Here is a 16271-nt window from a genome sequence, read left to right as displayed (position 1 = left end):
TTATGAACAAATTGTCCAAATTCACGGGTCACAAAGAGTAGGTGCTAAAAGACACTCAAGCAAATAAACATAAAAAAAACCAATATTCAAGCACTTTACAATACATGTTTAAACAAATTTAATCTACTCATCCGTGTAGCTATAATTCACATTGTTAAGGAAACTTTACTTGCAGATATATTCAATGGGGACAGGTGCTCAAAGAACGTTTTAATATCTATTGTTATAAGTTAGTGCAAACATTATTTGGATATGGAGACACCCCCACAATAAATAACATGTCCAAAGTTCAGAGAAAAATATAACCAAAAGAGTTAAAGACAATGGAAAATATATAAAATATCTAGTGAGATACAATCAAGAAGAAAAACATTTTATCTTCAACTTCGGAGCTTCATCATGTGGGACAGTACAAAAAAAAACATATTTTTAACTGTCAGCATGAATTTAACTTGATCTTCCCATTCTTGTCAACTTCAGTACATAATAATTTTCCTACTTAAAAAAAGAACCATGTCATAAAAAAAATAGAACGGTTTTGGTAAGTTTAAGCAAGAGGAGTCTTGACCACTGACATCTTTATACTTTTGCAGTATATTTATAAACTTTAGAAAAGATAAGATGATAATAAATATAAACAAAATTGAGAAAGGAAATGGGGAATCTGTCAAAACGACAACATTGTCGCTGTTGTCTTTTCATGACATAAAAGTATTTATGTCATGAAAAGATATCCTAAATTTGAGTAACTTTCAATTTGTTTCTAGAAGCAATGAAAAATAAAACCATAACGACAAAGCATGCACATGTAGAAATAAAGAACAAATGCAATCATTAATAAAAAAGATTATATTAATCTTTACTATTAGTAGTTTTTGTTAATGAAGAAGCTTCTACCCAATATTTGTAAGATTATGGTTATAAAATTGGATTTCCCAGATTCTCAGTTTAAAATGAAAATGATAAATCGGAATCATGTGTGTTGTACATAAATCTGGATAGTTTAAAGTACTCACTTGTATTAGTATTACTATGTGTATGCCAATATATTAGTCTATCTTTGAAACATTGAAAATTTCTGTAGAAAACGGCCATGATAATTTTGCAAATACTGTCCCTGACTCCATGATCAGTGACATCCTTAAATTTTCAGTTACATTATAACATTACAAAAGTTCTTCTGAAACAGTTAGTAAGTACAGCCATTTAAAATAGTGACAATTGTGGCATCAACAATATTTCATACATGTATCAACCCTACATTTTAAACTGATAATATATAGTGAGTGGCAAATGATATATATGTCACCTGTGGCATATATAATAGACATAATAATATTAATAAATCGGTTCCAGATTATTTTTTTTTTATATTAAAGATTTTATTTAGTCAACCGCAATAAATCTGATAAATATAGATCACTATATTATTATGGATCAATATTTCAAGTACTGCATTGCCTACATTGTTTATTTTTATTTTTAAATTTCAATTTTGAGATGTTCCCCCAATTAGGAGGTTACCGATATAACCCGGAAGTAGTAAAGCAAGCACGAGCAGTCGTTTCGGAGGATGAAAATCAAAACAAAGAGATGGGACCTTTACAACTCAACATATTTCAGAGGCTGAATGAAGTATGTATTTTGTGAAAACAAAGAAACTATTTGACCAACAAGAATGCAAAGAACTTCAAACAAAAAAGGAGAAAATAGCTGAACGACAACAAAAAGATGGGACGAGTACAGCAGCCGTATCCAGTCCCACAAAAAGGGGCAAAAACGAGAAAAGTGACAACAATGGTTTTCTGGAGGACGAACTGCCAGACGGGGCATGCTTTCGGCCTAAAGTTGTTGCTACAGAAGTAAATAACGACAATGACGTGTCCGCTGTCAGATCAGCCGAGGTATGTCTATGTGTTAATGATGTGAAAAGAGGGGGGAGGCCTTTTAGTTTTTGTTTTATTCACTGCAATCAGTCAATCTATAACTTGATAATTATAAGATTAAGACTGCATAAAATTAATGTCTTTAATGTACAGTTATACATACTAACATAAGACTAACCTTCCTAATCATAAAAGAAATTAAATATAACATGTCTGTTAAAAAAAAAGTTAAGACTAAATTAAATATAACATGTCTGTTAAAAAAAAAGTTAAGACTAAATTAAATATAACATGTCTGTTAAAAAAAAAGTTAAGACTTTGATTCTATAGTATTCTGTATCATTCATAGATTTACACAGCATTTCAATCTATAGACCTAATTAACAACTGGACATCACACAGATGTTCCAATGAAATTTTGACGTTATAATAGAAAATATCTGAAGCCGCAATGGAAAAGAGATTTTGTATGATGTCAAAAGTTCAAGCGGAACAGATAATATTCTCGTGGTACAGTGATACAGATTTCCAAATTGCAATATTGGTGTAAATTACATCATTGAACATTGATGATCAACTTTTACTGTTACATGATTATCGTCATAACATAAATAGTGTGACATTTGAAATGCAAGGGAAATCACAAATGTGAATATTTGAAAATGTTCACTATTGTGTCAACAGTTATCTCCCCTGAAACAAATGTAAATTTCGTGATGATTGCGCAGCATTTGATTCAGACAAATCATCGAAATATTTCCTTCATACATACATTGTTGTTCTGAATGTAGGACAATTCTGAAGGATATATTTTGATTATTATGTGAAACTGCATGCTCACAAGGACGCTATTAATTTTAAAACCAAGAGTTCCAAATGGTGAAGTTGAAATCATTCCTTCGTAAATTTTACTGACGGGTTGGTTGACCTTTATGGAATACTGTTTCACAGATGATATCAGATATGTTCCTTACAATGTACGTCGTAACTACAATCCCCTTCCCTTTCATGAATGTGACCTACGGAATATTAAGACTATTTACCGGATTTGTCTTAACATGAGCAACACGTCGGGTGTCGAATGTGAAGCAGGATCTACTTACCCTTATGGAGCACCTGAGATCACCCCCAGTTTTTGGCGGGGTTTGTGTTGCTTATTCTTTAGTTTTATATGTTGTGTCATGTGTACTATTGACAATACTGTTTGTCTTTTTCATTTTTAGCCATGGCGTTGTCAGTTTATTTTCGATTTATGAGTTTGACTGTCCCTCTGGTATCTTTCATCCCTCTTTTCAAATGATACATTTTTATTCATCTCAACCATGACTAAAATAATAGTTTATAATTTAAACATCATACACAATGCTTAAGAACCACAACATTCAAACAGAGAGAAAATTTATAAAGGGTGAGGGGTATTTAAGTGATCAAAGTCATTTACCATTCTACAGATATCGCTCTTTTTTTTAAACTTAAAAATACTGCAAAGATTGAGCAGGGTCATTTGTGTCCCTAAACACATTTTTCATTTATTTTCTCAGTACCCATTACATTTACTTTGATAAACAGTTGAAATTAGCACCTATATTTTGTACAGCTTTGAGCACATGAATATATGCCTTCTTGAAGTGCTTCTTCTTTGATGAAAGTTATGCTTATATAACATCGATGTTAAACACATCTGTAGAATAGACTTGAACATGCTGAAATGAATTGTTTTAGTTTTCTTAAACAGACACAGACATCATTTACATATGTTTTAAATTGTATAAATATATGTGTAAGATAGTCATGGCTCTCTTAGTCTTTTATGTTTAAAATATACAGAGTAAGAGAAACTACAAATGTAAGTCTAAGTATATATTTTCTTATCAGAAAAAAAGAATATACACTTGTAAATAATGGTTTTCCATTAATCTGTAAATTGATTTTGATGTAGACAGGTTTTTGTTTATAATTTGATCAGTGAGTCTCCATTAAAAATGTTTCTACTGTATAACACTACTATAATTAGTGGTGTAAGGTAATTGATTGCAGTTGTTATTGATTTCACTGTCAATGTAAAAAATCTACCACTTTTCTTCAATGGTAAAATCTAGTTTTAATAGAACTTTATGCTTTATATTTGTCTGTGAAATCAGAACAGACATTGTTTATCCTTGCATTACTAATGTACATTTGTATTTTGTTAAGTTCTGACATTGTTTTAATGTTTCACACAATAATGACATTGTACTACAGACATTTATACATCTGTAACACAGTTTATGTGATGACATAAATACATTTTGTACATTGTACACTGTATCAGATTTCTTACTTCAGGTGCTGGGACTGATCACTTTTGGTCATGGTGTCAGTCTTACACCATTTTCTTCAGAAATGCCAGTATTAAGTCTGGAGTATGACAGTTGTTTCCATTGGCTCTGTTGGTTGATAAATATGTTACAGTCTAATGTTTGATTTTGTCAGTTTTTATGGTTCCCATTGAAAATTTCTTTTCAAATTAACCTTGAAGTTTGGTATTTTGTTATTGTTGCCAGTTGAGAGTAGAACATAATAATGAGTTTCCAATAATTAGATTATACATGTAGTACAGTAAATGTAGCAGAATGTATTCAGAGCTATAACTTTTACTGTTACATGTATGATTGATTTAACAAATTATGATGTCTTTTGAAATTGAAATCTTTATTTACAGAAGAGCTATACAAATTAACCACTATATACATGTACATGTACATCTATATTTATACTTAAAAGTAGGTCATCAATTAAAAAAAAAAAAAAAGACACTAATATGCAATTAAAATTCTGTCAACTATAATGTAAGTATTATGCTGGTAAATAGGGCGTATCTAATTAATGTCAACTATTCAATGCAAAAGGATAGGTATCTGTAGTTAAGTAGGGATGGGGTGAGCGGATCTTTCATAAGTTTGATTTGATATAGTAAAGAATCAGTGGTGGATCCAGATGGGGGGGGGGGGGGGTTGGAACCCCCTTTTTTTGGAGGATCAATGCATTTGAATGGGAGCATATAGTTGGACCCCTCTTTTACACTGGGTTGGGAACATCCTTTTCAAAAAGGCAGGATCTGCCCCTGAGAATATAAATTCCATTTAATGAGTGATATATCATTAAGCATTCAAGGAAAAAATGCCTTGAGATCATAATACAATCAGCAAGGGGCCTCTAGTTTGTTGATGATTTATAACTTTGCTTGTGAGTAGTACTGTAAAATTACTTGGAGCAGACTTCTACTTATAGTATCACCTTTGTACTACAGGTTTTGTACCTAGTCAGTTGTAATTAACCTGAATAGCAGTATACACCTGTCTATTGACATATACTGATCTGACTCACAATAGAAATAGGAAGTCAAAAGTGATTCATTCAAATCAATCATTTGATTACAATCTCATCAATACAGGAACATAATATTGCAAAGTATTATTTTCTCTGTATTCATTTACTACAGTTAAATTTTATAGAACAGCCCAGATTTTGTCTGATATTATTAATTCTAATCCAACAACGTTTGTAATGTTCATTTTGATTGGATAACGTCACTTATCTACATGGCATCAATTGACAATTGATGCTATGGGAAGTATGCGCAGGCACAGATGGTATATGACAGATTTTAAATACATGTTTTAACGTTGTTTTCTGTCAGTTTCATAAGAATGGAGATATCAATATTGTATTTTAAGCTCCGACGGCATCAATTGGGGATTTGATGGTCCCAAATACCCGTTTACTGTCTCCACTAAGGTGTCGCCAGTAAACTTAATTTGCAACCATCAAATCCCCAATTGATGCCGTCAGAGCTTAAAATACAATACAGTTATCTCCTATTAGCATCATAACCATTTCATTCATTAGTCAATTTTGAATTATCCATACATATTATAGTTACTGTTAGTAATTAATAACACATATACTGTACAAACTTTTTAATAGTTGTTTGGATTTCATACACATATTTGTACTTGTAAATCTTGTGAGGTAAATATTAGTTGAATAGCAACAGAACAACATAAAAGTGAAGAAATATACATGATCACCAATAATAATTCCATTTTACAATCTAATAAGTGACTTAAAATGTCAATGGCGGATCAAGAAGTCTTCAGGAGGGGCTGCTCTAGTCATGTTTCAGTGATTCCCTATATAATCAACCAAATTTCCCCCCTCCCCTACTCTCCCCAATACCCCGGCCTATGTAAGTGCATGGGTCCCTCACCCTTGTGCAATTAGTAAGGAAGAATATATTGAATTCATATTTTTGTGAACAAAAGTTGATCATGGAACTATTTCACAATTTTTTGAATGAACTAAATTTGCAAATACAATACAATGTATACATGTTATGTGACTAGGATTTTAAAAATATGTATAATTATAATTGTGGACAAGTCTGCTTTTACAATATTTTCATAGATTATAAAATAAAGATGTCTTCCCTTATCATTAGCAATTTTTGGCAGGTCATATTTCCCTTACAGTGACAAATTATATAAATATTGTAAGTTATAGTATCCAGATAACCAGACCAGAGTTTGGCAACCTTTATGTTTGATGGCAGATTATGTATCTGGTAATGATGACATACATTACCATCAGACACAGAGAGGTTGGCAATACCTCTGATCAATTGATCTTAAAATACTCTGGTGATACCATCAGTACACATCGACACAAAGTCTGTATCAGGATGGTCCAGTAACCCATCAATAAAAAGCAGATCATTACACTCTATTTGATACCATGAGTATATAGTTCAGTGACACAAATTTATTATCTGAGGACCATATATACCCAAAGGTTGGCAACCCCACCGACCACTGACTCCTGCAGTGATACCATCAGTATTAGTCACTGACCAAAAGGTTGGCAACCCTTCCGATTCAAATTCAGCCACTGCCACTCAAAATTATATGATGCATAATACTCAGTAAACATCTACACAAAGTCTAAGTCCTGATAGTAGGGAGGATGCAAAAATTGTCATAACTGGGGACCCACTGACTGCCTAAGAGGGTGCCTGCTCCAGTTAATGTTCAGTGATTCCCTATATAATTATTTTTCCCCACAAAAACGGGGGAAAGGGGGGGTGGGGGGTCTGCCAACCACTGAATGATCTGCAGTGGTAACCATCAGTATAATGACCAATAGGTTGGCAATTCCCTTCCTTGTCAAATAGAGCAAGCCCAGAGACTCAAAAATCCTATGTACATCAGAAACGGCATGGCAGTGTTCTACAGTTATGGATTTAACAGAAATATATAACAGTGACAAAAATTCCCAATGTGGTTTTGTCTTAGCTTATAGTTCCAGATTGTCAGTCCACGTTATCAAATTCTCATCTAAAGCCAATCAATTGCTCTTTAACTTGATAATGACACCAATGAAATTGATCTTCTTGTTAACACTAACAGAATGCTAATCTTCAAAAACAATTTATGTTTCTGTCTAATTATCTGATCTGTATAAATGATGGCTTCTAGTTTATTCTTTCTGCCATTAATAATTGTTACTGAATATCAGATTGCTATTGGCCAAAGTTGGTCAGTAATGTAAACCTTTGTTGTATATAATTTACACTGCTCTTAAAAGCTTATTATCTAATAATGTCTAAGTTGATAATCCTTTCTGAATTTCTGAAGTAGACCTAGTAAATATGGTTTTAGTTTGAGCCTAATGTTTTAATGCAGGCAATGCTTAATTTTTTATACGACCGCAAAAATTTTAATTTTTCGTCGTATATTGCTATCACGTTGGCGTCGTCTTGCGTCGTCGTCGTCGTGCGAATACTTTTAGTTTTCGCACTCTAACTTTAGTAAAAGTGAATAGAAATCTATGAAATTTTGGCACAAGGTTTATGACCACAAAAGGAAGGTTGGGATTGATTTTGGGAGTTTTGGTCCCAACATTTTAGGAATTAGGGGCCAAAAAGGGCCCAAATAAGCATTTTCTTGGTTTTCGCACTATAACTTTAGTTTAAGTGAATAGAAATCTATGAAATTTTGACACAAGGTTTATGACCACAAAAGAAAGGTTGGGATTGATTTTGGGAGTTTTGGTTCCAACAGTTTAGGAATAAGGGGCCAAAAAAGGGCCCAAATAACCATTATTCTTGGTTTTCGTACAATAACTTTAGTATAAGTAAATAGAAATCAGTGAAATTTAAACACAAGGTTCATGACTACAAAAGGAAGGTTGGGATTGATTTTGGGAGTTGAGGTCCCAACAGTTTAGGAATTAGGGGCCAAAAAGGGCCCAAATAAGCATTATTCTTGGTTTTCGCACCATAACTTAAGTATAAGTAAATAGAAATCTATGAAATTTAAACACAAGGTTTATGACCATAAAAGGAAGGTTGGGTTTGATTTTGGGAGTTTTGGTCCCAACAGTTTAGGAATAAGGGGCCCAAAGGGTCCAAAATTGAACTTTGTTTGATTTCATCAAAAATTGAATAATTGGGGTTCTTTGATATGCTAAATCTAACTGTGTATGTAGATTCTTAATTTTTGGTCCCGTTTTCAAATTGGTCTACATTAAGGTCCAAAGGGTCCAAAATTAAACTTAGTTTGATTTTAACAAAAATTGAATCCTTGGGGTTCTTTAATATGTTGAATCTAAAAATGTACTTAGATTTTTTATTATTGGCCCAGTTTTCAAGTTGGTCCAAAATTAAACTTAATGTTTGATTTCATCAAAAATTGAATAATTGGGGTTCTTTGATATGCCAAATCTAACTGTGTATGTAGATTCTTAATTTTTGGTCCCGTTTTCAAATTGGTCTACATTAAAGTCCAAGTTGGTCCAAAATTAAACTAAATTTGATTTTAACAAAAATTGAATTCTTGGGCTTTTTTGATATGCTGAATCTAAACATGTACTTAGATTTTTGTTTATGGGCCCAGTTTTCAAGTTGGTTCAAATCAGGATCCAAAATTATTATATTAAGTATTGTGCAATAGCAAGAAATTTTCAATTGCACAGTATACAGCAATAGCAAGAAATCTTCAATTGCACAGTTTTGTGCAATAGCAAGAAATTTTCAATTGCTCAGTATTGCGCAATAGCAAGAAATCTTCAATTGCACAGTACTGTGCAATAGCAAATATTTTCAATCGCACAGTATTGCGCAATAGCCAGAAATATCTAATTGCACAATATTGTGCAATAGCAAGAAACTTTCAATTGATTGGAGTTATCTTTCTTTGTCCAGAATAGTAGTTGAGTCAACTTAAATCATTGTTTTATACAATATACAATGTATATTCACTTTTACTACCAACTGATAAATTAAAACAATCTTTACTATTCAGTGATAACAAGCACCTTTTGTTACATTTTAATATTTTATGATGTATTTAAATGAGAAGTTATTGTTGCAAACTCCATTAGAAATTTGAATTGAGATCAGTTTTGGAAAAAGGGAAAGGAAGATGTGAAAAAAAATGGGGGGGGGGGGGGGGGGGGGGGGGTTAAATTTTTCTCATTTCAGATTTCATAAATAAAAAGAAAATTTCTTTAAACATTTTTTTGAGAGGATTAATATTCAACAGCATAGTGAATTGCTCAAAGGCAAAAAAAAAAAAAAAAATTAAGTTCATTAGACCACATTCATTCTGTGTCAGAAACCTATGCTGTGTCAACTATTTAATCACAATCCAAATTTAGAGCTGAATCCAGCTTGAATGTTGTGTCCGTACTTGCCCCAACCGTTCAGGGTTCAACCTCTGCGGTCGTATAAAGCTGTGCCCTGCGGAGCATCTGGTTATATTTTTTTAAAAAATATTTACGCTAAATCAAAATGTCAAGTGCAATAATTTCCAAAAGTTTTCCTACAAGTTTTAATAAGAGCTCATTTCCTTAAGTTTAATACTTATACTTGATACTTTTTTGTTGTTCTATGCTAGAGGGGACACTGGCATTCATGAACCATAACAAGACAAGTGCTGTCCATTCTCACAGTTTGACAATTTAAAAATAACATACATGTTATATTATCTCCTTTAGAGGAAGCAGTGAGATACATTGCTGCATAGAAAGCCTTCAGGGGATACTTATACATTTGATCTTATGATGACCTCTACATAAAGCAATAGTATTATTTTTTTGTAATTCATAGAAATAATGATTGTTCTTTGAACAAGGTATGAGAAAAAGTCCCAATCTCAGCTGTGAATAAGGAAGTTAAGAAAGAACAGTACAATGACCATCAATATATATGACATTAATATGTCAATCACTCTGAAAGTTACAGGCTTTTAACCTTTCACAGAAAACAATGAACTTGGATCAAGTTGCTCTTACCCAGTCTTGTACAAAATGTATTTATGGTATCAGTTTTCAGATAATAGTATTTCACATTGGGAAATGATTGTAATACTTCCAGAAATCATCATGATAAAGATGTACATCGACCTAATAAATACTTATTTGATAGATAATTGTCACCAATAAACCAAGAATAGAATAATGCTTTATTAAATTTGTGTGCACTACTCTAGCTTAATTCTCTTTGTACAAACCAATAATTTTTTGTTTGTTTTATAGAAAAGAAAATCTATTGATTTTGCAATTTAATGTGCTATATATACATTTATATGATGTTCTTCAGATTCAATATCTGACCTATATAAATCTTCAGTCTTTTAAAATTTGTCTAGCTACCTTTCTGCTAAGGATGCATAGGTTTTTTTACTTTAAATTATGATGGTCTTACCCCTAACGTGATGTTGTAAAGGAATGCTTCTTACTGTTCAGGATGTATTGAATTTGTCTTGTTATTTCTTGGCTTAGATACTAAAGATGCATAGGTTTTTGTACTCTACTTTTTTTATAATTAATGTTCTATAAACTCTTAAGTGATGTTGAAAATGTATGTTTCTTACTGTCCAAGTGTTTAAAATTTGCAACAGCCTGCGTACAATTGAAGGTCCGAAGAGTCCATGGGGTTTTCTTTTAGGGACTATGATCAAATTGGTAGAAAAATCTGCCCAGTGCATTGAATTCACAACTTACATTGTTTTATAAATCTTGGTTAAAATGGAATGGCTTGGAAATTTGAGACAAATTACATTAATAATTAATTGTACCAAAAAATATAATCATAATAAGTGGTATGATCTTACTTATATTAATTTGTAACTTCATGTCATTGATTTTATGTATGTTGATTTATATAAATTGTCCTTGTATGACTTTGTTAATGTATAATTTATTAATTAATAAGAAACAATGAACATGTATATGTATCATGGAATGATGGAATGAAATTAGTCTAATAGTTTATGACAACAGGTATTGTCTTTGAAATTGAAACAATTTAATGTTATATATATTTGGTCTCAAGTGGCATATATATATATATTCTTAAAATTTCTATTAAAAAATCATAGTCTAGATTAAAGTTTTCTGACAAAGAAGTTTGACTGCATTAAAATTCCAATGCTGTACAGAAAAATCAGGTTATTATTGGTGGCTTTTAAATTTGCTTTTTTTAATAGAACTAATGTTTGCAGGGGAAGTAATTCAGCCACATGTAAAACAATTAACAGTACTCTTTTTGAATTGTTCAACGGTCAATTTGGGATAGTAGAAGGTCATAAACGCATTTACAGAGTACTGGTATCAGGAACACTGTCAGTGACTGTCTTTAGTTGTATATTTGTGATTTACTCTATAATGGAATAAAACATTTCAGATCTTGGAAAACCTTAGATTGAGTGTTGCAATGTATTCACATCTTTTCTTAACTGGCCGATTTGAAGAGATACACACTGTTTTGTATGAATTATAGTGTACTGGATGTTAAGACCATATAAAGACCTCTAAGATGTCACAATTTGGTTTTCTTTCTGCCAAAATTTGGTGCTTATAATGATGGATACATGTATTTACACTAGAAGATTTGGCAAAATAATATTTCAATTTTGGTGAAATGAATATGTGAGATTATAAACCTGTATTTTATATACAAGACAAAACTTATATCAGTATTTTGACATTGATGTTAAAGTAAAGAGGTAGAAATAAATTGTCATGCTTGGCCTACATTGAAATGTTAAATAGTATCACAAATATTCATAAACATGTCAGATAAAAGTGAGAGATAGGTAAAGGTATATAGGTATTTATATCACTGGTGAAATTGTCCAACTGAGTGTATATTATAGATATAACAGAAATACAAGTATATATTATGATATTTACCATTTGCAATGGATAAAGGAATGATTTTTTTCTTCTTGAAATGTTAAATTTCCTCTTAGATTAAGTGGTTAATAAGGTGGCCGTAACGATTGAATTGTAGTTTGATCTTCATTTAAAAATGATTATATATAATAACTATAAAGATTTTCTTAACCCTTTCCTCCATAGTGACACCTTTTGACGCCACCCCCTTTACTCCATAATGACGCCTTTTGACGCCTGTGTAGTACCTCAGTTGAAATACTTTGACTACAAAGTGTCTGCTTCAGACTATATAAAGTTTGTATCCAATATGAAGAGGATATTCAAAAGAATATCTGACTTGAATTTATTTGATGAAATATTTGTTTTTTACAATTTGTTTATACTTTAAAGCATATTTTTAGCATTTTATTGAAAAATCCCATGCGAATCAAGTATGCAAAAAAAAAAAAATGTCAGGAGGAAAGGGTTAAAGAAATAGTCTGCAGATCATGTGATAAAATATATAATACAATATACCAAGGAATAAAGGAATGTTTTTTTCCTTCTTGAATTGTTAAATTTCCTCTTAAAACTGATGGTTATTTAAAAGGTGGCGATAAAGTAAAGTTGTATTTTATCTTCATTTAAAAGTAATAAATATGACACATATGTGGTATTTAGTAAACTGTTCTTTAATGAAACAAAATACTACAGATCATGAAAAATATTATTCCCATGAAATCCTTAATGACAATAGTACAAGATAACCTAAACTATAAAATATATGTCAGTACTAGTATGTCAATTGTCTGCATCTTGTACACAGAAGAGTGGGGTCTTATTAATTTAGATTATTTCCCCCAGACTGGCAGTAGTGCTTTATTCTCACCTGTTTTACCCTTATCAATGTGGCATAATGTCAGAAATCAAATATCAGCAGAAAAAAACTGTCTGCATGTTGTCAGATAAAAAAATTGAGGGAGCATTTCAAAACATACAATGAAAAAATCAGTTAACAACTATTATCTTGATTACCTATTTATAGTAATTTGATATGATTAACCCTTCAGGGCGAACTATATGATGATTAAATTAATTATTAAGTCAAGTTGTTTTCTGCCATTATGTGATGGTATGAGAAAAGTATTCAACAATTGCTGTAGTACATCCATTGTCTCATGTCCATTAAAAATATACAACTTTGGTGCATTCATCTCTTTTTCTAAAAAGCTTTTATTCTGTTTAAAAAAATAAGTACATAATACTGGAGGTACAAAGTATATATATATACATTCATTATTTGTATATTAAATTGGGTAACACAACGATTATTGAATCAGGAACTCTTTACGTTTTCCGGGTACCAAGTCAAAATCATTCAAAAAGCTTCCATACCCTCTTCTTAAAGTTACGTTGACTCAAAGAAGTATTTCTCAGCCTTCCAGGCTGCATTGTCTTCTGCTTTAAAATTTGTTTTTGAATATCTTACAAGAAGGAATTATTTGTGGATTTATTAACATCTAGCTATGGAAAAAATGAAATTATCATGAGATACATCATCAAGATTATAGATGAGAAAAAATATGTTCCCAAGAGGACAATCTGAAGAAACCATAAGTTGAAAAAAGTCTGAGAACATCATAACCTAAAGTACATAAGATGAAGAGAAAAACAAAAAATCCACAGGACACTAGATTGAGCAAACACCAAAACAAATATCCACAAAACACTACACAGAACACAATAGATTGAACAAACACCAAAACAAAAATCTACAAAACACTACACAGAACACAAAAGATTGAGCAAACACCAAAACAAAAATCTACAAAACACTTCACAGAACACAATAGATTGAGCAAACACCAAAACAAAAATCTACAAAGTACTAAATAGAGCACAAGAAAATGAGCAACACAAAAAAAAAATCCAGAAAACACAATACAGAACACTTAAATTTGAGCAACAAGACAAATAATGGGCGAAACATAACACAGAACACAACAGATCGTGCAACTCTAACAAAAGTTATGAAAACACTACACAGAACACAACAGATTGTGCAACTCCAATAAAAGTTATGAAAACACTAGACATAACACGACAGATTGTGCAACTCCAATAAAAGTTATGAAAACACTACACAGAACACAACAGATTGTGCAACACCAATAAAAGTTATGAAAACACTAGACATAACACGACAGATTGTGCAACTCCAATAAAAGTTATGAAAACACTACACAGAACACAACAGATTGTGCAACTCCAATAAAAGTTATGAAAACACTAGACATAACACGACAGATTGTGCAACTCCAATAAAAGTTATGAAAACACTACACAGAACACAACAGATTGTGCAACACCAATAAAAGTTATGAAAACACTACACAGAACACAACAGATTGTGCAACTCCAATAAAAGTTATGAAAACACTAGACATAACACGACAGATTGTGCAACTCCAATAAAAGTTATGAAAACACTACACAGAACACAACAGATTGTGCAATACAAACAAAAATACAGAAAACGCTAGACATAACACAACAGATTGTGCAACTCCAATAAAAGTTATGAAAACACTACACAGAACACAACAGATTGTGCAACTCCAATAAAAGTTATGAAAACACTAGACATAACACGACAGATTGTGCAACTCCAATAAAAGTTATGAAAACACTACACAGAACACAACAGATTGTGCAATACAAACAAAAATACAGAAAACACTACACAGAACGTCACTAATTAAAAACCCAAACAAAAATCCAAAGAACACAAAAGAGTAATATATTAAATGGACACTATAATATTATGTTGAATTTTTGGTTATATTATGTTGTTTGGTTTCTGTCTTATTGACCCAAGTTTGATTTCAACCCAAAGTTTTGTTTTATTCATCTACTAGAATACTGTTAATGAAAAACTTATCTTAGTCTGAGGTGAAAGTTTCACAACCTAACTGATACTGATCAGATACTGATACATTATACTATCAGAATTGATCAGAATCATCAGACATAAAGACTTGCCCTGCTGTGTTGTGATGTAAAATGTTTTATTTATGGAGCAAAAAAGTAAATAAATTGTTCTACAGGTAAATACAGGTCCCTGCCAGGCACTGATTAATATTTTATGATCGTAGATTTTTTGTGAGAATTATTTAAGATATTCGAGCAAAAACTGTGTTATGATAATTTTCTAAGATGAAGATGGTTGGAAAAGTACAAATATGAAATGTAATAAATATTGTTAGTTTTTGGCTTAATATACAAGATAATTTAGAACACATTCTGGTTTCTGATAAAAGTACATAACAGCAAAAAGATTTGGTTCTAACAAAGAGTTTTTTTTTTGCCGTATTTATTCTGCTGAAAACTTTGTAATTTAAATATTTTACCAAAGCCAGTATAATCCTTAGTTATAGTTAATGATAGGATATTTCTCATATTGTCATTTAAAATCAAAGAATATAGGCTGTATACTTCCTGATTGTCCTTAATGAACTTTCTAATTCCTAAATACTGTGGATACATTATTATTCGTTGGATACCATTTTTTCGTGGGTAAAGGGTAAATTAAATGTTCAATGAGTGACAAATTTTGTATGCAACTTCTGCAAAACCATGAAATTAGATATCCACGAACATGTGAGTTTCCTTTAATCCACGTCAATTGGTACCCATGAAAATGAGTGAATCCACGACAATTGGTACCCATGAAAATGAGTGAATCCACAACAGAAGAACTGTTCAAATAGAAATTGCATGTATACATATCATGGAGTTTGCATTTTCACATATTTTATATATGTAGAAATTTCAAATTTTTATTTCTTATATTTTATTTTATTTTTCAGTATATTGGTTCGTTTTCTGTGTCAGGAAGTGATCAAAATGCCAGGACGGAGTTTGTACAAAAAGAAATGGAGAAAATGAGGGTAGGATTTAAACAAATATTATAAAACCCCCCCCAAAAAATAAGCCCAAAAAAAGTCATGTATAAATTTATTTCACATAAACAAAACTGTAACAATGCACACACATATATGTATACACAAATACATAAAGAGTCCGTTACAATCACACATGAAAAAAAGTTTCCTATCTCGGATAGTACCAGTGTTTTCTTTATACCAATGAAAAAAAAATCATTGAGATTGTTTTACTCACCCCCTT

At 31.4% G+C, this 16271-nt stretch overlaps 1 protein-coding gene across 2 annotated transcripts in view; it reads left to right on the top strand.

The window, feature by feature from the left end:
• Window positions 1-1541: 1541 nt before the first annotated feature.
• The window catches only part of LOC143056463 (uncharacterized), a 95340-nt gene continuing 80610 nt past the window's right edge, over window positions 1542-16271 (top strand). For both annotated transcript variants that reach the window (XM_076229540.1, XM_076229539.1), the window contains exons 1-2: window positions 1542-1904; window positions 15953-16033. In XM_076229540.1, coding sequence (XP_076085655.1) covers window positions 1638-1904; window positions 15953-16033 — 348 coding nt within the window. In that variant the 5' untranslated portion in view covers window positions 1542-1637. The remainder of the gene's footprint in view (window positions 1905-15952; window positions 16034-16271) is intronic.

Source organism: Mytilus galloprovincialis, chromosome 13, assembly GCF_965363235.1.
Source record: "Mytilus galloprovincialis chromosome 13, xbMytGall1.hap1.1, whole genome shotgun sequence".
Taxonomy (NCBI): Eukaryota; Metazoa; Mollusca; class Bivalvia; order Mytilida; family Mytilidae; genus Mytilus; species Mytilus galloprovincialis.
This window is presented reverse-complemented; position numbering and strand designations above follow the sequence as displayed.